The 23,414-nt window shown below is 39.9% G+C and overlaps 1 protein-coding gene across 1 annotated transcript in view; it reads right to left on the minus strand.

The window, feature by feature from the left end:
• The window catches only part of cnot2 (CCR4-NOT transcription complex, subunit 2), a 33,442-nt gene that overhangs the window by 1,175 nt on the left and 8,853 nt on the right, over positions 1 to 23,414 (minus strand). The window contains exons 2-14 of the mRNA XM_034177013.1: positions 12,467 to 12,628; positions 12,290 to 12,362; positions 11,925 to 12,072; positions 9,978 to 10,160; positions 8,358 to 8,437; positions 3,866 to 3,991; positions 3,541 to 3,665; positions 3,171 to 3,288; positions 2,673 to 2,829; positions 1,056 to 1,117; positions 861 to 910; positions 677 to 777; positions 34 to 178 (exon numbers count right to left, since the gene is read on the minus strand). Of these exons, the coding sequence (XP_034032904.1) occupies positions 34 to 178; positions 677 to 777; positions 861 to 910; positions 1,056 to 1,117; positions 2,673 to 2,829; positions 3,171 to 3,288; positions 3,541 to 3,665; positions 3,866 to 3,991; positions 8,358 to 8,437; positions 9,978 to 10,160; positions 11,925 to 12,072; positions 12,290 to 12,362; positions 12,467 to 12,583 (1,485 nt within the window). The 5' untranslated portion in view covers positions 12,584 to 12,628. The remainder of the gene's footprint in view (positions 1 to 33; positions 179 to 676; positions 778 to 860; positions 911 to 1,055; positions 1,118 to 2,672; positions 2,830 to 3,170; positions 3,289 to 3,540; positions 3,666 to 3,865; positions 3,992 to 8,357; positions 8,438 to 9,977; positions 10,161 to 11,924; positions 12,073 to 12,289; positions 12,363 to 12,466; positions 12,629 to 23,414) is intronic.

Genomic DNA, 23,414 nt, shown 5'->3' on the forward strand with positions numbered 1-23,414 from the left:
AAAAAAAATCCTCCATAAACACAAACGAGGTACCTTGGCTACCTTCCTCCAGTTAAGACAATCAAAGAAGTAGTACGTTCCTCTCTCGTAGGTGTTGGTCTTCAGTGTTGGCTCCATGCCAGGTGCCCTTGTGATCCAAACCCGCTCCTCTTTGTGGTACCGCCAGTCCCGGTTAAAACTGCACAACAAAGAGAAGCACAAGAAAAAAAAAATATATATTTTCACCCTCAAGGAATACAACTTCAAATAAATCAAAACTCGACTTTAACCCGCTTATCTCCAAGTAGTTTTTGGAACATTTTTGCAGAAGCATTTCTAACTTTTGTGACATCCTGAACGAACACAGGGCTGTGACGAGATTATAAAACAATTACTGATCCATCTTTGTTTTTTCTACACAGGAGTTATACTGTTCCACTACTTGGTACTTTCCAAAGCAAAGTACTTGTAATTATCCAAAATTTCCTTAACAGTTCAGCCATATTTGCACTCATGTGCATCTCATTCACTGACTCTATATTCTAAAACCCAGGCAGGGCTTTAGAATTTGGCACAATATGACCCCCTTAATAATTATCCTATTGGATCCAAGAAACAGCCAGGAAAAAATGCACGGTCCCTTAGTGTAAACTTAGTAATGACATACATTTTCAGGAGTAAAACAATGTCCACTTACAGTTCTACTGCTGCCAGAAGTTGTAGCAGTTCTCCACCATTCATGTAGTACAGGTAGAACAACAGGTCTTCACCGTATCGAGCCAGTTTGATTGCAGCCAACTAAAGGCCGTGCAAACAAATCAATGTGTAACCATGTGTGAACACCACAATCTTACTATGGCACTGTTCAGAAACATTCTTACCTTGTCCCTTATGTGAATATTTGTTAAGTACTCAGAGGGAACATGAAAGTCTGGAAAATAAGGCACAGATCTATGTTAGCAACTCGCAAATATTCATGAAAAAGTTTCACATTTTGTAACAACACAAAGGATGTGGTGTAATCCCAAACCCTTCAAATCACCATTAAAAATCTAACCTTCAAATTCAAGGCTTACCGATGTCTTGAGGTCGACAAGGTGCTGAGGCCCAAGGAGAAGCAAATTTTGGGTACAAGTTTCTGTCAGGAAATAAAGTTGTGCTAAATTCTTCTTACCAAGCTGGACAGAAGCTCAATAAACAAGATATTAACAGCACAAATACACCGGAATCATAATTTAAGTGCAATGAACCAGGAAAGTCGCTGACAGAGCGTAAATTCTAAATGGGTGAACATTTCTATCCGTTCTGATTAATGGTAACAATATTTCTGTGTTGATGAATGCAATATGGATTTTAAAAGGTATTGGAACAAAAGGAAATTGAGTTGCTACATTCTGCTTGAAACTTCACCTCCACCAAGAGTTATTTATTCACCTGTTTCTTTGTTAGCCATATTCTACAAAAACTATTTAATGACCATAAAATGAACAACAAAAAAAAAAAATGTTGGAGCTAGTTGCAAACACCAATAACTTCAAACCAGTTGGATGCTGGGCGCATTACAATTCCATATGTGGCCACCAGGGTACTGAGTCACCTGAAATTAGAGTTTTGACAAAAGCGAGGAAATCTGATGACATTACCCTTTACAGGCTGACCTTCATTGGCCCCCGTACCTGCGAGACTCGGTGATGACATATGCAACACTGAACATGTTTCCTGTTCCCCAATTCCCTCGCAGAACTTATTGAGCCTTATGTACCATCACGCACTTATGTACCATCATGCAGTTTCAGGATGCAGGCTGTCAACCATTTGGGTACCGCGTCCCTGTACTGTGAAATGAATGCCTGCTGAGGTCAGACAGTCCAATTCTATCAAATCACATATCTAAACTTAAGATGAACCTCTTTTTTCCTCACTTAACAGGACATTTTATTTTCTTCGAAGTTATTGATTTTCTAATTATGCTGATGTTTTATTCTTTAATGTCATATCCTAATGAACTCTTACATGCTTTTTGTCTGCAATTATTTTGCTCAGAATGCTAGCTTTGAAACGATACATAAATACATTTTTTATTTATTATATAATTATTAAACCTAGTCTGTATCATATTGCCACAAGGACTATATGGATAATGACGAACGTTGTGACTGTAGATTGTATCTTTCTAAGACTTTGCACAGGTTTGAGGTCAGGCTTGCAACACAGGTTGGGGGTCAGTATTGCCCTTAATTATGGATAAAACAAAAAATTTCATAGTAACTTAAACAGCTAAAATTTACAGCAATGTACAGATCAAGACTCATCTGTAAACTACTGACAGACAAGTGCATCAATTTTTCATTAGGACATTTTTAACACCAATAAGTAAAGCAACATCTAAAAGTTGCAATGGTGTCTGAAAAGTCATTAACAGCATAAGAAAGGTACCATAAACTGGACAATTCAATCATACAAGTCATTCTTGTAAATTGATGCAGAAGTTATTTCCACACTATTCTTACCCACATAATTAATTAGTTACTACAGGTTACCATTTAGTTCAGCTACTGAATTAGTAACTTTGTTTTCTGCAGGACTGTCCAGCCAAAGATGATTTGCTGGACCTTAAATGCCAATTAAGAAATTCCTGACCATGATTTTGGCTCTCAATGTCTCTACTGTACAGTGTAGCACAAAAGTCTTACTCTGGTGAATTCAAGTTGAGTCCCAGTGTTGTGAGGTCACTTCCCAATGCCAGATGGACCATCCCTGGATCAGTTTCCGCTGCTCGGATAAACGTCAGAAGTCCAATCATGCCAAACTGATCCGTCACCATTCCAGAGGGAATGTTCGTCACCCTACCTGCATCGGTGGTAATAATCCACAGTTCAACAACCTGATGAACCTGGCATGTGATCCACATTAATAAATACTCACTGTTACACACAGTATCACCACAAGACACCGAGACCTTGAACCGACTACCTTCAAGCACTTTGCTCCCACATAATGTGGGATAAAGACAAAGTAAGATGATATTACCTTCCTATTTTACATGCATACATTTCTGTTCTGAAAACATTTGTCAAAATTGGAGTTTTGTATCACAAAGAACACATTTTCTCAGTAGCCTAATGCTGAAATGCTCTGTAGAGTCCAAATACCTCACCCACATTACATTATAATTAGCTAAGAAGGCTTACCGTCAGGCAAGACCTGGATGCCTTTCTTCTGATTATTGTTCTGTGCTGAGGCTGTTTTATCTCCAGGAAACTTTGGCCCATCTGTACTGGATGTGCTCTTGTTTGAAGAGTTCAAGTTCTAATGAACACAAAGGTTCAAAGTGAAGAAAAGGATTACAGTTTCTTCAGTATCAACAAAACCAGGAGTGGGCATAAAGGGCCAAGAGGGTGCAGGCTGTACTTGCACCAACGCACCTCAGCAGGTGGTTTTACTGATGATCACCTCATCAGCTAAAAGTGCTGCTGAGGTGATCAGTAGCAGCCAAAACCTGACCGGTTCTAACCCTTAACTAACATACAAAAGTTGTCCTGTTTGATGGCTCACGCTTACAGTTTTGTTGTCGTCATTGTTCAGTGTCGGGTCCTTATAGTTGGGGCCCGGCAATGCAGGGAAGTCCTCATTATGAATGGAGAAATCCTGTGTCTGTTCAGTCGAGGGTTTTGTCACCATGCCAACTTGTCAATGATGAAGATGACAGAAAGATTATATTGTTCAGTTAATAATGAGCAAGAAACAGAAAATCGCGTCAACAAAAGTTCTGCTAAGTACTTAAACAAGATCTGGACCATATTCAAACGTTGATAAATGCTGCTGTGGTTGACACAGAGAACCAACCGCCTAAAGCTTGATGTTCTGCTGTAGCTTACTGTCCTACCATAGGGAGCTCTTCCTGCCAGGGGGTTGAGCACCGGTGTAGGGTTTCCAGTTCCTTCTCTCCGACTCCTCTCCGCTAATGCAGGAAAGTCTGACAGATCCAGGCCTGTTACGTTTTCACTCCCATCTGCAACAAGAGTTATTGGATAATATGTCGTATGTAATACTGCCATAAATGGCGCTCATCTGTGTAATGATGTACAAATTACTGATTCAATACTGTAACTGTATAAATAAAGGTAAATTAATAACTGCAAACAAAGAGGATAAATTATGCAAAACAGACTTGTCAGCTTCAAAGTACAAAAATTGTTTTCAACTTCACTTCCTACAGTGAACATTTTCCCAATGTACTTTCTCGTAATGTTTAAAAATAAATACATTTTGAGGCTGACATGCATCTCTCTCAAAATACCATCCCCCATTATTCCCTAATCCAACAGAGCATTGTTCTACAAAACTCTGATAAAAGCCATCATTACTTTTGCAGCCATCTCGTTCAGAGAGACAGAATGGTGTCTATACCCTCCTCCTCTCCTCTAATGGTTGGTGGAGATAATAAACTAGGCAATCTTAAAGTGGTTTCACAGCAGCTTGTGGACCACCTTACTGAGAATAACCTGTTTGAGCCACTGCAGTCTGCATTTAGAGCACCATTCCACAGAGACAGCTCTTGCAAAAGCGTTAAATGATCTGCTTGCAATGGATTCAGACACCACCACGGTTCTGTTACTGTTAGATCTTGGTGCTGCGTTTGACACGGTGGATCATCGTACACTACTTGAGAGGTTGGAGAATCATTTTGGGATTGCTGGGAATGTCCTCGCATGGTTGAGATCCTACCTACCCAGTCGCCCTCACTGTGTCCTCTCCTGTACAATAACATCACCTAAAACCTTGTTCCGATGAAATATGGGGTTCCACGGGGGTCCATCTTAAAATCAAATCAATTTTATTTATATAATGCCAAATCACAAACAGTTGCCCCAAGGCACTTTATATTGTAAGGCAAAAGCCATACAATAATTACAGAAAAACCCCAACGGTCAAAACGACCCCCTATGAGCAAGCACTTGGCGAAGGAAAAACTCCCTTTTAACAGGAAGAAACCTCCAGCAGGTCCAGGCTCAGGGAGGGGCAGTCTTCTGCTGGGACTGGTTGGGGCTGAGGGTAGAGAATCAGGAAAAAGACATGCTTTGGAAGAGAGCAGAGATCAATCACCAATGATTAAAACAGAGTGGTGCATACAGAGCAAAAAGAGGTGACTAAAAGAAACACTGGGTGCATCATGGGAAAACCCCCAGCAGTCTAAGTCTATAGCAGCATAACTAAGGGATGGTTCAGGGTCACCATCTTAGGGCCCCTGCTTTACTGACTTTAAATAGCACCCCTTGTGCATACACTGCGATGCTATGCAATTACTTTTCACTGCTATGCTGTGATAATCATATGTAAATGCTGATAACTATTGGACTTTAGACTCTAAAGTCTTGATTGCCTTGCTTCAATGAAAAGCTGGACACGTACTGCAATGTCATATTCTGTGGTTTACCGTAATACAGCATTAGAGGTCTCCAACTGGTTGAAAATGCTGCTGCCAAAATTTTGTCAAGAAGCAGAAAGTTTGACCACATTACACAGATTTTGGCCTCCTTTCATTGGCTTCCAGTCTCTGTCTGGTATGATTTTAAGATTCCGTACTAATGTCCAAAATTATTTATGTATTAGCATCTCCCTGCCTTGCTGACCTAATTACACCCTACGTCCTGACCTGTGCTCTGCGTTCTCAGGGCGTAGGACTACAGTGTGTCCCTAAGGTAAAAAAAAAAAAAAAATTCTGCAGGCCACAGAGCCTTCTTTTATCATCCGCCTGCCTTGTGGAATAATCTCCCTGCGGAGGTAAAACAGTCAGATTCCATATAGACATTCAAATCCAGATTAAAGACATCTATTCTCCCTCTTGTATGGCTAGCATACTGGTGTACTGTGGAACTATGCTTACTCTCCTTTTAATTCATATTATTAGCAAGTGAACAGCCCTCGGCCTCACTACATCTAAATTCTGAGTCTGTTAGTGAAGCACAGTTCTAGTTGCTGGCAAACACTTAAGTAATTCTCTCTGCTTCCCTGATGATTTACTGCTAATGAACAAATGCCTTGGTGCAGTTATTTCCAGCCAACTGATTCTGCTCTTTTTCTCTCTGCCCGAGGCACTGATGACATCAATAATGGATGCTGGCCCTGCACCCCAGCGCGCCAGACTGACCTCGTAACGCCCTGCCTGTTGCACCAATGACTGGAGGTCATACCTCTGGAGCCTACCGGTGATGGACATGGACGCCTGTGGATTAGAGACCCAAGAAGGACTCTATTTTATTTTCAATTAAGGACTCTGTTTTGTTGCTCTTCTGTTTTTTTTTTCTGTGACTGTTAGAATGGCCCAAACAGAGGGTCACCCCTCTGAGTCAGGTCTGCTTAAGGTTTCTTCCTCATTATCACCAGAGGGAGTTTTTCCTTACCACTGTCGCATGTCTGCTTGCTCAAGGTGGTAAGGTTAGACCTTAATTGTGTGAAGCGCGTTGAGGCAGCATTGTTGTGATATGGCACCATACAAATAAAATAAATTGAATCTTCCAATGACACCAGTTATTCTGCTTGTGACAGAAAGTGGGGATCAGTATGTTCAGAAAACCTACATGAGCTGTTGATTATTGTTTAATAACTACACAACTGATCAGCAATTTATAACTGTTTTCCACTGTAATTTTGAGTTATGGACCATTTTTTAATGTTCACAAAAAAATTACAGTACTAGAATGGTACCATCACATCTTTTCAATGTTATACAATAACAATACAAAAGAAATAAAAAGAAGGGAAGGGAATAAAAAGAAAACCCATCTCAAAATGTCAAACAGAAACAAAAGGAAATCGATGAAATTCATATCTGGATCACCACCAAAATCTGATCTACTCTACTCAGATCCAAGAACCACCCTCTACAATCATTTAATCAACCCCCCAAGCATGTCTTTAAAGATCTAATGTACAGTAGTGTTCAGAATAATAGTAGTGCTATATGACTAAAAAGATTAATCCAGGTTTTGAGTATATTTCTTATTGTTACATAGGAAACAACGTACCAGTAGATTCAGTAGATTCTCACAAATCCAACAAGACCAAGCATTCATGATATGCACACTCTTAAGGCTATGAAATTGGGCTATTAGTAAAACAAAAGTAGAAAAGGGGGTGTTCACAATAATAGTAGCATCTGCTGTTGACGCTACAAACTCAAAACTATTATGTTCAAACTGCTTTTTTAGCGATTTCTTCACATCTGCGAGGCATTAATTTTGTTGGTCTGGAACCAAGATTTTGCTCATTTACTAGTGTGCTTGGGGTCATTGTCTTGTTGAAACACCCATTTCAAGGGCATGTCCTCTTTGGCATAAGGCAACATGAGTATTCTGACATATCCAAACTGATCCATGATACCTGGTATGCAATATATAGGCCCAACACCATAGTAGGAGAAACATGCCCATATCATGATGCTTGGAGCACCATGCTTCACTGTCTTCACTGTGAACTGTGGCTTGAATTCAGAGTTTGGGGGTCGTCTCACAAACTGTCTGCGGCCCTTGGACCCAAAAAGAACAATTTTACTCTCATCAGTTCACAAAATATTCCTCCATTTCTCTTTAGGCCAGTTGATGTGTTCTTTGGCAAATTGTAACCTCTTCTGCACGTCTTTTATTTAACAGAGGGACTTTGCGGGGGATTCTTGCAAATAAATTAGCTTCACACAGACCGTCTTTGATCATCCTGGAGCTGATCAATGGGTGAGCCTTTGCCATTCTGATTATTCTTCTATCCATTTTGATGGTTGTTTTCCGTTTTCTTCCACACATCTCTGGTTTTTTTGTCCATTTTAAAGCATTGGAGATCATTGTAGATGAGCAGCCTATAATGTTTTGCACCTGCGTATAAGTTTTCCCCTCTCCAATCAACTTTTTAATCAAACTACGCTGTTCTTCTGAACAATATCTTGAACGTCCCATTTTCCTCAGGCTTTCAAAGAGAAAAGCATGTTCAACAGGTGCTGGCTTCATCCTTAAATAGGTGACACCTGATTCACACCTGTTTGTTCCACAAAATTGATGAACTCACTGATTGAATGCCACACTACTATTATTGTGAACACCCCCTTTTCTACTTTTTTTTACTAATAGCCCAATTTCATAGCCTTAAGAGTGTGCATATCATGAATGCTTGGTCTTGTTGGATTTGTGAGAATCTACTGAATCTACTGATACCTTGTTTCCAATGTAACAATAAGAAATATACTCAAAACCTGGATTAATCTTTTTAGTCACATAGCACTACTATTATTCTGAACACTACTGTATTCAAACAAACTGACATATGGGGCCAAATCACGAGTGTAGCAGCTGGTGGTTTCACTGTATCCTGAGATTACACACACCAACCTGTGCCATTAAAAATGGTGTTTGATAACGAGTTGTTCATTCCAAATGCTTGATTGCGGTTCATTCCAAATCCTGACATGCTGCAAAGAAACAGAAATAAAGCTAAAGATACAGTGAGAAATGCCTATTTTTCCATTATTTGAAACAGAGTGAGACAACCAATTTAGAGACACTGTACAGCCGTCTGAAGTCAGTATTCAGTAGTACAGTACAAAACATCAACCACGGAAAGTAAAAAATATCAAGTATGACTACGTTTGTCTGGTTCACGTAACTAAAACGTCAACACAGTCTGTTTCATGTTTTGTTTTTACGAATAGCAAAAAAATGGACAATTGTCAGAAAATATTAATCTACTCGCAGATTGATTAATAAATAAAAATGACTAGTTTTGCCTGCATTTCTATAGCAAGATCCATCTGATGCAGACATTTGAGGAACTTTACAATGTCTCACACTCACTTGAACACCGGGAGCAGTTTGGGGATTAAGGACCTTACTCAAGAGCCATTTAGTGATTTTCCTATATGGTGGAGGAATTGAAACTGCGATCTTGTGGTCACATGAAAGATTATCTAATTCTCCTCAAACAGTCAAAAACAATGACTGTGTCAGTAACTCACTATTTAAATATGGGAAAACACACACAAAACTACAAACTCTGGATGAAAGTTAATCACTGGAGTCTGCATTTTACAGCACTCAAGAATAAATTTTTTAACTGGTTGCATTGGCGCTGATATATATATTTTTATTTAAGGGGAACCAGCACATAATTTATGTAGACGCAATTTTTTGCTGCTCATTTCTAAGCAGCAATAATATATTTTAAATATGACCTTTGTCCATAGTTAGCACCTACTGATGCATACAATTCATATTTCAATTATTGCAAGTCTTATTTCTGCTTAAACTAGAGCTATTCTGTTAGTGTTTTGCATAACACTGATGTACATGTACATTTTATCCCATGGGAGAGTTCCCATGGGATAAAAAAGCTTTTTAACCTACCATCCCTGCTTCTCAAGACCAGGCACCTAAGTGGCTCGATTCTATTCTTTTCTACTCTTATATTTTACTCTTCCTTTTTAGATATTTAGATATACCTTAGTATACTAGCATAGTTTCACCTTAGAATTGGAATATAATATATAAGATATACCTACTGAATTTTCATGCACCATGTGCAATAGGATGCTACATTTCGATGTGGCAAATGAATACATTGGCTGGTCTCCCCTTGAAAAATATGTAGCTGTAGACAATCTCATACCTCCCCATGGAAACAGCTGTCTCTCCACCAATCATGAATGTCAAATCCATGATTTGACTGGGTGAGATTAATTAATTTATTTTGTGGATGACCTGGAACTTAATTGTATTTAGTTGTATTATCATTCCTGAGTTTGCTGCTGCCTGCCAATGACATGCTAATAAGAGGTGGCTGCTTTGCAGAATTCAGGTGCGGAAAAAGTCACTCACACACACCTACCTGCTAAACATCAGGGACACCAACGCAACCACTGAAAATCTTTAGCTGCACTTGACATATTTTTGGTCACAACTCTGTTAGGAAGCAACATATGTGAACATATACTTGTACTGTGTGGACTCATTTACCTGTTTATGGTAAAGGGCTGGCGTGCTGGCTGCTGTTTGGGCATACAGATGATACTGGGTGAGCTGCGGTTGGGGCTGCCGAGTCCAGAGCTGCTCATACTGTTGGTCCTACCACCAATCCCAATGCCTTGACCAACCTGAGAATGGTTCAGCATGTTTCTCGAGTTCATCGGCAATGTTCCTCTATTAAATAAATAAATAAAAAAGAGGGGAAAAAAGTCTAATTTAGTGGATTAGATTTTTTTTTTCTTTCTGATTAGTTTGAACAATCATGGTCACCATTTTCAGTATGACATCATTTTGCACATCCTCAATTCTTCAAATTCCACAGCCTCATTATGGTCAAAGATCATAGAGCGCAAACCTCAGCCAACACTAGTTTCCAATTCCACAAATTTTTACCTTGGAAAAATTTTCAAGGTCAAAGTCCTGTTAGAAGTGGCTTTTCATAAGCTAAAATATAATACAAAATATGGATCAAAAGGGCTTTTCAATGTTAAAATCAAATATCCACTAAATCTGCAATACAGATTAGATGTGGATCAAACAAACAAAACAAACTAGAGCACCGCGCTCGTACAGCGCAAACCTCTGTCAACACTAGTTTCCAATTCCACAAGTTTTTACCTTGGGGGGGAAAGGAAAAAAAAAAATCAAGGTCAAATTCCTTGTAGATGTGGCCATTCAGAAGCTAAACTTGATGTAGTCAAATATCATCAGTATGTATTTAGTTCATGCATTTGGAATATGAATATTAGAATGACAGGGGTTTGTGCAAAATGTAAAGCAAATAGTTTTTTCAACAGTAAATTTAAATGTCCAAACTAGAGCTGGACAGATTTGTACTGGGTTGATAGTGAGTGCCAGCATGGTCTTCACTGTCAAATATGAGAGTGATATAAGGATTTTTGATTAAGCTGTAATGCAAAGTATAGATGTTAAAGTCAAATCTCCACCAGATCTGGATCAAACTTTGTCTGTCGATAGATGGTGCCAGTCTGCTCCTCAACGTCAAATATTAGAGTGGTTGATGCACTTTTGATTGAGATATAATGCAAAATATACAACAAATGGAAATTTTAATGTTAAATTCAAACAGCCACAAAACCTGAAATCCGGATCAAATGTTGCCAGTTCCTGCAGAATGTCATTTTACATTACTGTCAAATTTGATTATTTTTGAAAGAGATTTTTGAATTGAATTTTTGAAAATTTGTTCAATGTTAAATGATAGGGATTTTCCAATTTTCCTGACCTTCACCTTTGACCTTGAATAAAGAATGGTGTCTAGCCACTGGGGTATAGTTAATATGTACAAAGTTTGATGAAAATCAAATTTGAGTGTTCACAAACAGGTGTAAACATAACCTCTGCCCAACTTCGTTGGCGGAGGTAAATATAATGAAAAACGGATGGGTGCGCCACCGCGGCCATCGATCCCAGAAGGTCAACGACTTTCTATCCAATACTTATTTGATAATGAATTTATATATATATATATATATATATATATATATATATATATATATATATATATATATATATTTTATTTATTTTTTTTTTTTAAATGCATTTAGTTAGTCCATTCAGCTGCTCCCTTGTTTGCACTCTGGGTCGCCACAGCAAATCCAAGGGAGATCTGCATGTTGAACTGGCACAGGTTTTACGCCGGATGACCTTCCTGACCCAATTCCACATTACATGGGGGAATGTGGCAGGAGTGGGATTTGAACCGGGAACCTTCCACACTGAAACCAAGTGCACTAACCACTTGGTCACCACCCCTGCATTTCCCAAAATGAAGCTGCAATTTCATGCTCTGGCTATAATCCTCTTAATAAGTAAGAGGAGAATGCCATACAAACACCCATGCACAGTACAGTTTTGCTTACTTCCTCAACATAAAAAAATAAAAATGCATGCAAACTCACAAATAAGTGAACACACCTGCTTGGTGATGGTGGGGTATGAAGTGACATAGTTGGTACCCCCGTTGTGGGGGTTATGTGACTTGGTAGCTGGTTGCCTTGTGTTAGATTTCGGTTTAACTGAGGCGTATTATTACTCATACCCCTTACTGAGAAACCTAGTGCACCTGTAGTGAAAGAAAACAACAGGGTAAGAAGAGGCGACAAAAAAAAATTATAGAAACAATTCAGATTAGACTTTTCACACTTAAAACAAAAAAACACGAGTTCCACCTTCAACCATGCAACTTATATTATCACTACAAAACACACACACACACACACACACACACACACACACACACACACACACTAGAAGGATATGGTAAAACAACGAACACTTACTTTGGGGACCGTACAAACTTGCGCCGAGCTGCGATAGCTGACCTGACGATGATGGTGAAGGAGAGGACAACATCTGTAGGAGAGCATTTGAGGTCAAAGAGTAAAACACCTGAAAATTATTTAATTAGGTGCAAACTCAAGAACTCAATGTCTGCATAATACGGGAAGAAAACTCACATCTTTGTCAGATCGATGCGTGAACATTGACGACTGGTTGTAGTACAAACTTTCATCGGCAAAGTCATTATCGACTACCTCCACAAACTCCACAAATTTTTTTCTTGAACCAAACATGCCTTTTGTCACCTGCAGAGACCGAGATTGCACGGATGTTGCTGCCTGAAGGGAGAGACAAAGAAATGGACTGATACAAATATAACTTCACATTAATCATCCGTCATGTCCACATTACTGTCTTCAAACCAGTGACAAATCCATTTTCTGCACCCCCCACCCAAATCTATACTGCTTAATATATTTTCAATGAGGACCTAATAATGGGGAGGCAAAAAAGCCAAGTTACATTAAGCTCATTAGCTCAAGAATGACTTTTTTTTAATCTTCATATCAAATAAAATGTTTTTCCCTGACAGTTGTTAATGTGTAAGAAACACCTCTGCCTGCTGATATAACTCTGATATCCTCGTTTGCATCATTTGTTCATTCATTCAGATTCATTTAACTTAAATTCTGCTTCATATTTTTTCTCTGTTTGAAACCTGTTACCTCAAACAAAAAAAAGATACCACTGAGTAAGTAATGTCAGTTTTAGAAACTCTTTCTTTCTGTATCGCCATAGCAATGGCATACTATATGGTGTCTACAGCTGTGGATCTCTTAGGCTGTAGTCCAGCTATATCCCTGTGCTATGCTGCATGTCAGTTCAAGCACAGTGGATAAAGTGTAGGGGTCTAAACCTGGTCAGAGTATGAGCAAAGCAACGGTATAAGTACTGGAATCCTGTCCCCATATGTTGGATATACAGTTGTATGCAAAGGTTTGGGCACCCCTGATAATTTTCATGATTTTCCTTTAAAATTCATTGGTTGTCTGGATCAGAAATATCAGTTAAATATATCATATAGCAGACAAACAGTGATATTTGAGAAGTAAAATGAAGTTTCTAGTATTTACAGAAAGTGTGCAATAATTATTTAAACAAACTTAGGTAGGTGCATAAATTTGGGCACCCTTGTCATTTTATTGATTTGAACACATTTAGCACTAATTATTGGAACACAAAATTGGTTTGGTAAGCCCATTGACCCTTGACCTCCTTACACAGGTGAATCCAATCACGAGAAAGGGTATTTAAGGTGGCCATTTGCAAATGTTTCCCCTCTTTGCATCTCTTCTAATGAGTGGCAACATGGGAGCTTCTAAACAACTCTCAAATGACCTGAAAACAAAGATTGTTCAACATCATGGTTCAGGGGAAGGATACAAAAAGCTATCAGTTTCCACTGTGAGGAACATAGTGAGGAAATGGAAGACCACAGGCACAGTACTAGTTAAGGCCCGAAGTGGCAGGCCAAGAAAAATCTCAGATAAGCTGAATCGAAGGATGGTGAGAACAGTCATAGTCAACTCACAGACCTGCTCCAAAGACCTACAACATGATCTTGCTGCAGATAGTGTCTCTGTGCATCGTTCAACTATACAGCGCACTTTGCACAAGGAGCTGCTCTATAATGCTGTAATGCAAAGGAAGCCTTTTCTGCGTACATCCCACAAACAGAGTCGCCTGAGGTATGCTAAAGCACATTTGGACAAGCCAGCTTCATTTTGGAATAAGGTACTGTGGACTGATGAAACTAAAATTTAGTTATTTGGACATAACAAGGGGCGGAATGCATGGCTGAAAAAGAACACAGCATTCCAAGAAAATCGCTTGCTAAATCCAGTAAAATTTGGAAGTGGTTCCATCATGCTGTGGGGCTGTGTGGTCAGTGCAGGTACTGGGAATTGGAGGAAAGTTGAGGGTCACATGGATTCCAGTTAGGGTTCTCCCCAGACAATGGAACAACAGTGCCACTCCATCATACTGCCATCTAGCGCCGCTATAGTGCAGTGTCATCTCATTTTCTCGTTTTCTTAGAAGAAAACATCTCAATGCGCACTTGAATGCTGCTAACGTTAAAGACGGAACCACAGATTAATTACAAAGTTTACATAAGTGTGATGTGGTGTTATGATAACTCGTTTTTTTAAGTGATAACTGTTCATTCTGATGCAGTCACGGTAAAAGGAGCCACTTTCCACTGTGCAAAAACTTAGTGTGCGTTCACACTGCACGAGTGCGGTTCACGCTGCTCCATTAAAGAATAGTCTCATGTCAAGACAGACACTCAAAGTAAAATAAAAATAAAGACTACCAGCTTTACTGCGAGGGAAAAAAAAAAAACCTAAACAGTCATCCACTTGTGATTTCCAAAGTCCTGTCCACCAAAGGAGTCCCCACGCATGGTTCGCGCGCGATTGCCAGCCGGTTTTGCGGAGCTCCTCACAAAGTTCTCTCACGGTTAGATAGAAAGTCCATTATCTCCTGAAAATAACATATTCCAACCTTTTCCCAATGTAAAAAATACATCTGTGTGTCCAGCCTGTAGAAAACAGCGTCATGGAAACATACAGCGTGCACGCTCACTGCGGGACTAAAATAGTGTCCAGCGACACAAACAGCAGCGTCACCACACGTTAGAATCCAAAATCCGACAGACTCTGAAAAAATTAAGAGTTTTGGGGTGAAGTGTGTCGCCTCCTGTCTCTCTGTACAGCCTCTGTAAATCCGAACCTTTACTTTCGAATGAAAGCTTGGAAGCTTCGTTATCACACGAAGCAGTGTTCGTTTCTTCACTGTCTGTCAGCCATCAGGATGTTTCTGCTTGTCCTAAAATATACATCACATGCTGAGAAATGCCAACAAATGCAGAGTAATAAGATGTTTTCCAGAAATGCACCTGCTGACTCGGAGAGGAAAGCTGGACCTTTTGTTTTTCCATTTTTTGACAGTATAGAGGGGTGTCAAAATCTGAATCACAAGGACAAGGTGAGATTTTAATACTTTGAAGTGAAAGCCCCCAGCCTGGTGACATTGTGACTTGGGAATTCAAACTTTTCAAACTGAAAACTATGCAGGGGAAAAGTAAAACAGTCTGGAATCTCCCACATTTTAAATTAGCTTTCTGTACATTTTTTCTTTCAAATAAGTCTATTGTACATTTGTTACATACAGTGTGTCAACAAAAGACAAACATTTTAGTTTAACTAATCAACAATTGAGCACAGAATCATACCAGAAACAGTGCTAAAAGATTTTCATTTTTGTCTTTGAACTTCAGGACACAAGGTCAGATAGGATGCCAAGTGGAAGCGTTGCGCGCCGTGATAGTACCCAACAGCACCGCTATACTAAAAATTTCTGGGGAGAACCCTGCCAGTCAATATCAGCAAATTCTTGAGAACAATGTTCATGAATCAGTGACAAAGCTGAAGTTGCGCCAGGGCTGGATCTTTCAACAAGACAATGACCCTAAACACTGCTCAAAATCTACTAAGACATTCATGGAGAGGAACAAGTACAACGTTCTGGAATGGCCATCTCAGTCTCCAGACCTGAATATTATTGAAAACCTGTGGTGTGATTTTAAGCGGGCTGTCCATGCTCGGAAACCAACAAACCTGACTGAACTGGAGATGATTTGTAAAGAAGAATGGTCCAAAATACCTTCAACCAGAATCCAGACTCTCACTGGAGGCTATAGGAAGCATTTAGAGGCTGTTATTTCTGCTGTGTTTGTCTGCTATATATTTAACTGAAATTGCTGATTCAAACAACCAATAATTTATAAAGGAAAATCATGGAAATCATCAGGGGTGCCCAAAATTTTACATACAACTATAGTGCAACTGGAAAGTATTCACAGCACTTCACTTTTTCCACATTTTTTATGTTTCAGCCTCATTTCAAAATGTATAAAATTAATTTTATCCTCAAAATTCTACACACAATACCCCATAATGGCAAAGTGAAAAGGTTTTCTTGAGATTTTTGCAAATTTATTCAATCAATCAATTCAATCAATTTTTTTATATAGCGCCAAATCACAACAAACCGTTGCCCCAAGGCGCTTTATATTGTAAGGCAAGGCCATACAATAATTATGTAAAACCCCAACGGTCAAAACGACCCCCTGTGAGCAAGCACTTGGCTACAGTGGGAAGGAAAAACTCCCTCTTAACAGGAAGAAACCTCCAGCAGAACCAGGCTCAGGGAGGGGCAGTCTTCTGCTGGGACTGGTTGGGGCTGAGGGAGAGAACCAGGAAAAAGACATGCTGTGGAGGGGAGCAGAGATCGATCACTAATGATTAAATGCAGAGTGGTGCATACAGAGCAAAAAGAGAAAGAAACAGTGCATCATGGGAACCCCCCAGCAGTCTACGTCTATAGCAGCATAACTAAGGGATGGTTCAGGGTCACCTGATCCAGCCCTAACTATAAGCTTTAGCAAAAAGGAAAGTTTTAAGCCTAATCTTAAAAGTAGAGAGGGTGTCTGTCTCCCTGATCTGAATTGGGAGCTGGTTCCACAGGAGAGGAGCCTGAAAGCTGAAGGCTCTGCCTCCCATTCTACTCTTACAAACCCTAGGAACTACAAGTAAGCCTGCAGTCTGAGAGCGAAGCGCTCTATTGGGGTGATATGGTACTATGAGGTCCCTAAGATAAGATGGGACCTGATTATTCAAAACCTTATAAGTAAGAAGAAGAATTTTAAATTCTATTCTAGAATTAACAGGAAGCCAATGAAGAGAGGCCAATATGGGTGAGATATGCTCTCTCCTTCTAGTCCCCGTAAGTACTCTAGCTGCAGCATTTTGAATTAACTGAAGGCTTTTTAGGGAACTTTTAGGACAACCTGATAATAATGAATTACAATAGTCCAGCCTAGAGGAAATAAATGCATGAATTAGTTTTTCAGCATCACTCTGAGACAAGACCTTTCTGATTTTAGAGATATTGCGTAAATGCAAAAAAGCAGTCCTACATATTTGTTTAATATGCGCTTTGAATGACATATCCTGATCAAAAATGACTCCAAGATTTCTCACAGTATTACCAGAGGTCAGGGTAATGCCATCCAGAGTAAGGATCTGGTTAGACACCATGTTTCTAAGATTTGTGGGGCCAAGTACAATAACTTCAGTTTTATCTGAGTTTAAAAGCAGGAAATTAGAGGTCATCCATGTCTTTATGTCTGTAAGACAATCCTGCAGTTTAGCTAATTGGTGTGTGTCCTCTGGCTTCATGGATAGATAAAGCTGGGTATCATCTGCGTAACAATGAAAATTTAAGCAATACCGTCTAATAATACTGCCTAAAGGAAGCATGTATAAAGTGAATAAAATTGGTCCTAGCACAGAACCTTGTGGAACTCCATAATTAACTTTAGTCTGTGAAGAAGATTCCCCATTTACATGAACAAATTGTAATCTATTAGACAAATATGATTCAAACCACCGCAGCGCAGTGCCTTTAATACCTATGGCATGCTCTAATCTCTGTAATAAAATTTTATGGTCAACAGTATCAAAAGCAGCACTGAGGTCTAACAGAACAAGCACAGAGATGAGTCCACTGTCCGAGGCCATAAGAAGATCATTTGTAACCTTCACTAATGCTGTTTCTGTACTATGATGAATTCTAAAACCTGACTGAAACTCTTCAAATAGACCATTCCTCTGCAGATGATCAGTTAGCTGTTTTACAACTACCCTTTCAAGAATTTTTGAGAGAAAAGGAAGGTTGGAGATTGGCCTATAATTAGCTAAGATAGCTGGGTCAAGTGATGGCTTTTTAAGTAATGGTTTAATTACTGCCACCTTAAAAGCCTGTGGTACATAGCCAACTAACAAAGATAGATTGATCATATTTAAGATCGAAGCATTAAATAATGGTAGGGCTTCCTTGAGCAGCCTGGTAGGAATGGGGTCTAATAAACATGTTGATGGTTTGGATGAAGTAACTAATGAAAATAACTCAGACAGAACAATCGGAGAGAAAGAGTCTAACCAAATACCGGCATCACTGAAAGCAGCCAAAGATAACGATACGTCTTTGGGATGGTTATGAGTAATTTTTTCTCTAATAGTTAAAATTTTGTTAGCAAAGAAAGTCATGAAGTCATTACTAGTTAAAGTTAATGGAATACTCAGCTCAATAGAGCTCTGACTCTTTGTCAGCCTGGCTACAGTGCTGAAAAGAAACCTGGGGTTGTTCTTATTTTCTTCAATTAGTGATGAGTAGAAAGATGTCCTAGCTTTACGGAGGGCTTTTTTATAGAGCAACAGACTCTTTTTCCAGGCTAAGTGAAGATCTTCTAAATTAGTGAGACGCCATTTCCTCTCCAACTTACGGGTTATCTGCTTTAAGCTACGAGTTTGAGAGTTATACCACGGTCAGACACTTCTGATTTAAAGCTCTCTTTTTCAGAGGAGCTACAGCATCCAAAGTTGTCTTCAATGAGGATGTAAAACTATTGACGAGATACTCTATCTCCCTTACAGAGTTTAGGTAGCTACTCTGCACTGTGTTGGTATATGGCATTAGAGAACATAAAGAAGGAATCATATCCTTAAACCTAGTTACAGCGCTTTCTGAAAGACTTCTAGTGTAATGAAACTTATTCCCCACTGCTGGGTAGTCCATCAGAGTAAATGTAAATGTTATTAAGAAATGATCAGACAGAAGGGAGTTTTCAGGGAATACTGTTAAGTCTTCTATTTCCATACCATAAGTCAGAACAAGATCTAAGATATGATTAAAGTGGTGGGTGGACTCATTTACTTTTTGAGCAAAGCCAATAGAGTCTAATAATAGATTAAATGCAGTGTTGAGGCTGTCATTCTCAGCATCTGTGTGGATGTTAAAATCGCCCACTATAATTATCTTATCTGAGCTAAGCACTAAGTCAGACAAAAGGTCTGAAAATTCACAGAGAAACTCACAGTAACGACCAGGTGGACGATAGATAATAACAAATAAAACTGGTTTTTGGGACTTCCAATTTGGATGGACAAGACTAAGAGACAAGCTTTCAAATGAATTAAAGCTCTGTCTGGGTTTTTGATTAATTAATAAGCTGGAATGGAAGATTGCTGCTAATCCTCCGCCCCAGCCCGTGCTACGAGCATTCTGACAGTTAGTGTGACTCGGGGGTGTTGACTCATTTAAACTAACATATTCATCCTGCTGTAACCAGGTTTCTGTTAGGCAGAATAAATCAATATGTTGATCAATTATTATATCATTTACCAACAGGGACTTAGAAGAGAGAGACCTAATGTTTAATAGACCACATTTAACTGTTTTAGTCTTGTGGTGCAGTTGAAGGTGCTATATTATTTTTTCTTTTTGAATTTTTATGCTTAAATAGATTTTTGCTGGTTATTGGTAGTCTGGGAGCAGGCACCGTCTCTACGGGGATGGGGGTAATGAGGGGATGGCAGGGGGAGAGAAGCTGCAGAGAGGTGTGTAAGACTACAACTCTGCTTCCTGGTCCCAACCCTGGATAGTCACGGTTTGGAGGATTTAAGAAAATTGGCCAGATTTCTAGAAATGAGAGCTGCTCCATCCAAAGTGGGATGGATGCCGTCTCTCCTAACAAGACCAGGTTTTCCCCAGAAGCTTTGCCAATTATCTATGAAGCCCACCTCATTTTTTGGACACCACTCAGACAGCCAGCAATTCAAGGAGAACATGCGGCTAAACATGTCACTCCCGGTCCGATTGGGGAGGGGCCCAGAGAAAACTACAGAGTCCGACATTGTTTTTGCAAAGTTACACACCGATTTAATGTTAATTTTAGTGACCTCCGATTGGCGTAACCGGGTGTCATTACTGCCGACGTGAATTACAATCTTACCAAATTTACGCTTAGCCTTAGCCAGCAGTTTCAAATTTCCTTCAATGTCGCCTGCTCTGGCCCCCGGAAGACAACTGACTATGGTTGCTGGTGTCGCTAACTTCACATTTCTCAAAACAGAGTCGCCAATAACCAGAGTTTGATCCTTGGCGGGTGTGTCGTCGAGTGGGGAAAAACGGTTAGAGATGTGAACGGGCTGGCGGTGTACACGGGGCTTCTGTTTAGGGCTACGCTTCCTCCTCACAGTCACCCAGTCAGCCTGCTTTCCCGGCTGCTCGGGATCTGCCAGGGGGGAACTAACGGCGGCTAAGCTACCTTGGTCCGCACCTACTACAGGGGCCTGGCTAGCTGTAGAATTTTCCACGGTGCGGAGCCGAGTCTCCAATTCGCCCAGCCTGGCCTCCAAAGCTACGAATAAGCTACACTTATTACAAGTACCGTTACTGCTAAAGGAGGCAGAGGAATAACTAAACATTTCACACCCAGAGCAGAAAAGTGCGGGAGAGACAGGAGAAGCCGCCATGCTAAATCGGCTAAGAGCTAGTAGCTACGCTAAGCTAGCGGATTCCTAAAAACACGCAAAGTGAATAATGTGTAAATAATTTAGAGGTGATTCAGCAGAAGGAGTGCTTTAGTTAAGGCACATAAAGATTACACTGGGAAACAAATCGTAATCTAGATAACTAGATCAATCTAACTGCGCAGATTAAACAGCTAACAGATACAGGAAAAACACCAGGAGCACAGCGGTGTATATTAAAAATATAACAACTGAGAAATCGCTTGTGCATAAGTATTCACGGCCTTTCCCATGAAGCTCAAAATTGAGCTCAGGTGCATCCTGTTTCCACTGATCCAGGGCTCCACAAAGCTATTTGCCCTCTGGCCCGGCGCCGATTTGGCCCACTTTCAGGCTACTACGGGCCAGTACAATTTTATCAAATGATGGCCTGCTCGGGCCACTACAAAAATACGCAAAATTCTATTTATTTTACCATATTTTACGGCGGCAAAGTCAAATTTCTTCACATCTCCATGTCATCAAACTTCACCGAGTCCGCCATGTTTGTTTTGGTCTCGCACCACACTTTGGGTTGGGTATCGTAAAGAAATTATTCGATCCACCGATATCAAGTCTTTTTGCTTAACAATTCCCTTATCAGTCCTTCAGAGTGGCCGTTGTTTTTGAGGGTGTTTGGCGGGAAAATGATCATTTCTCTACGTTGATTGCAGACCCTGCAGCGGCTCTGTAATCAACCACTTCTGCAGAGGACGGCACTTTGAAGTATGAACCGATGAACCAATGCTTCGATCCGCTGGCTCATTGGAGTTTATCTTAATTTTTCCCTGCTAAAACCCTAAAGAGCATATGCCTGTGAGTAATGTATACCCTTTTATATTAAACTGACCTGTTATGGTCTTCTGAAACAGTTGATAGATGTATTTTATAATTTAAAAATGGGACCGATGCTAACGCGTTAGCATGTCTATGGCGTTTTCAATGTTAAAGTTAACATTAGCTGTTCACATTTCAGCATGTTTGTGTGCATTTGTTTTCTGTATAATTAATGGCTCAGCGTTTGTTGTAAAAGAGTCAAATGTATTAAAAAAACATTTTTTTTTATTTGTATTTATATATTAATAGTAATAATAATAATAGCAACAACAACAGCAATAATAGTAATAATAACTCTTCAGAAGCAGCAAGTCCGCTTCTTAACTTCTCTCAAAGCCATTAAAATATGCCAATCATGACTGTGAGTCACTTTTGTGCAGATTAAAGTCGCTAAGTGGGACTCTTGTCTTGTTGCCGTCAAGAAATGAGAATCGTCCTCCATTCCGTTGGCACAGCTCCAAGCGCTGCGCGGCTCTCTGCCAAGACAGAGTCCGGTCGGAATTACTAACTTCAAAACAAACTGCAACCTTAAATAAAATGACACCTCTTTCCAAACACTGTAATACAAAAAATAAACTACAATCGACTAAAACACCCCCCCCCCCTTCCAAAATGAGATGTCCTGCATTCTTTATGAATTAAACTGATGCTGACGTGCAACACAGCCAGCTGCAAGAGCTCAGCTCAGATGTATGGAAAGACATTCATGCCAATAATGTCTGAAAGGAAATGCTTTTTGACAAGAACTACAGATTTTGTTTATTTCTATTTATGTTCAGAGATCAAGGAGCCAACACGTAGAGTTTATTTAGGTCCAGAGTTTAAGGATCCAGTGAGCAGTTTCATATTTATTTACTTTAAGACTCAATAAAATGTTGTTGACATAGAAAACCTGTAAAGCCTACTTTTAGTACACAGAAAATTCACAAGCAGTATCGATAAAGAATAGGATCGATAAGCGGAATCGATAATGGTATCGATATAAGTTTATGAATACCCATCCCTAACCACACTCCATGCTCCCGCAGAATCTCGCGCACATTGAAATGTATGTTGTCGATGCATGGAGCGTGCGTTCGGCCGTTTCCATCACCGATCTTCGACAATGATTGTTAGCATCTTTAAATGTGCGGGAAGCTGCAGGAAACAAAGACAAACAAGACGCAAATCTAACAGAACGCTTTGAAATTGTAATTGAAATATGTTTAAACTACAACCACCCAAACCTGGACAACAACCAGGGAAGAGTTTTGCTAAAGGAATTGGCTAGAAGAGGAAGCTTAGTGATGATGAGTTAAGGGAGAGAGACAGGCTATATAAAAGAAACAAGAGGAAGAGAGGTTTTGTCCCGTCCTAGCCAGAGAAACGGCTGTGGCTTGGTCATGACCAAGAGAAGAATGAGGTTTTCTGCCAAATCTGCAGAGCCTATCCATTGTATGCTGACAAGTAAGTAAAGTATATGCTTGGTCCTGGTAGACCCTGGCTGTTTTGAAGCTTGTTTAAAAGTCTAACCAGCTTGCCTTTGTGGAAACCCCACGGTGACAACCATGAGCCAGTGCTCCTACACTGTGGGCCACTAACTTCTAAATTCTACTGACCCTGTGGACCAGTGGGGCAAATTGGTTTATGTCAAGCCCTGTGATCAGAGATGTTACTACAGCTTAACTGAAGTCCCCCTGCGGTACATTCAGTTGACTGGACATGATTTGGAAAGGTCCACACCTGTCTATAAGGTCCCACAGTTGACAGTGCATGTCATAGCACAAACCAAGTATAAAGTCAAAGGAACTGTCTACAAAGCTCTGAGACA

This window comes from Thalassophryne amazonica, chromosome 8 (genome assembly GCF_902500255.1).
Source record: "Thalassophryne amazonica chromosome 8, fThaAma1.1, whole genome shotgun sequence".
Taxonomy (NCBI): domain Eukaryota; kingdom Metazoa; phylum Chordata; class Actinopteri; order Batrachoidiformes; family Batrachoididae; genus Thalassophryne; species Thalassophryne amazonica.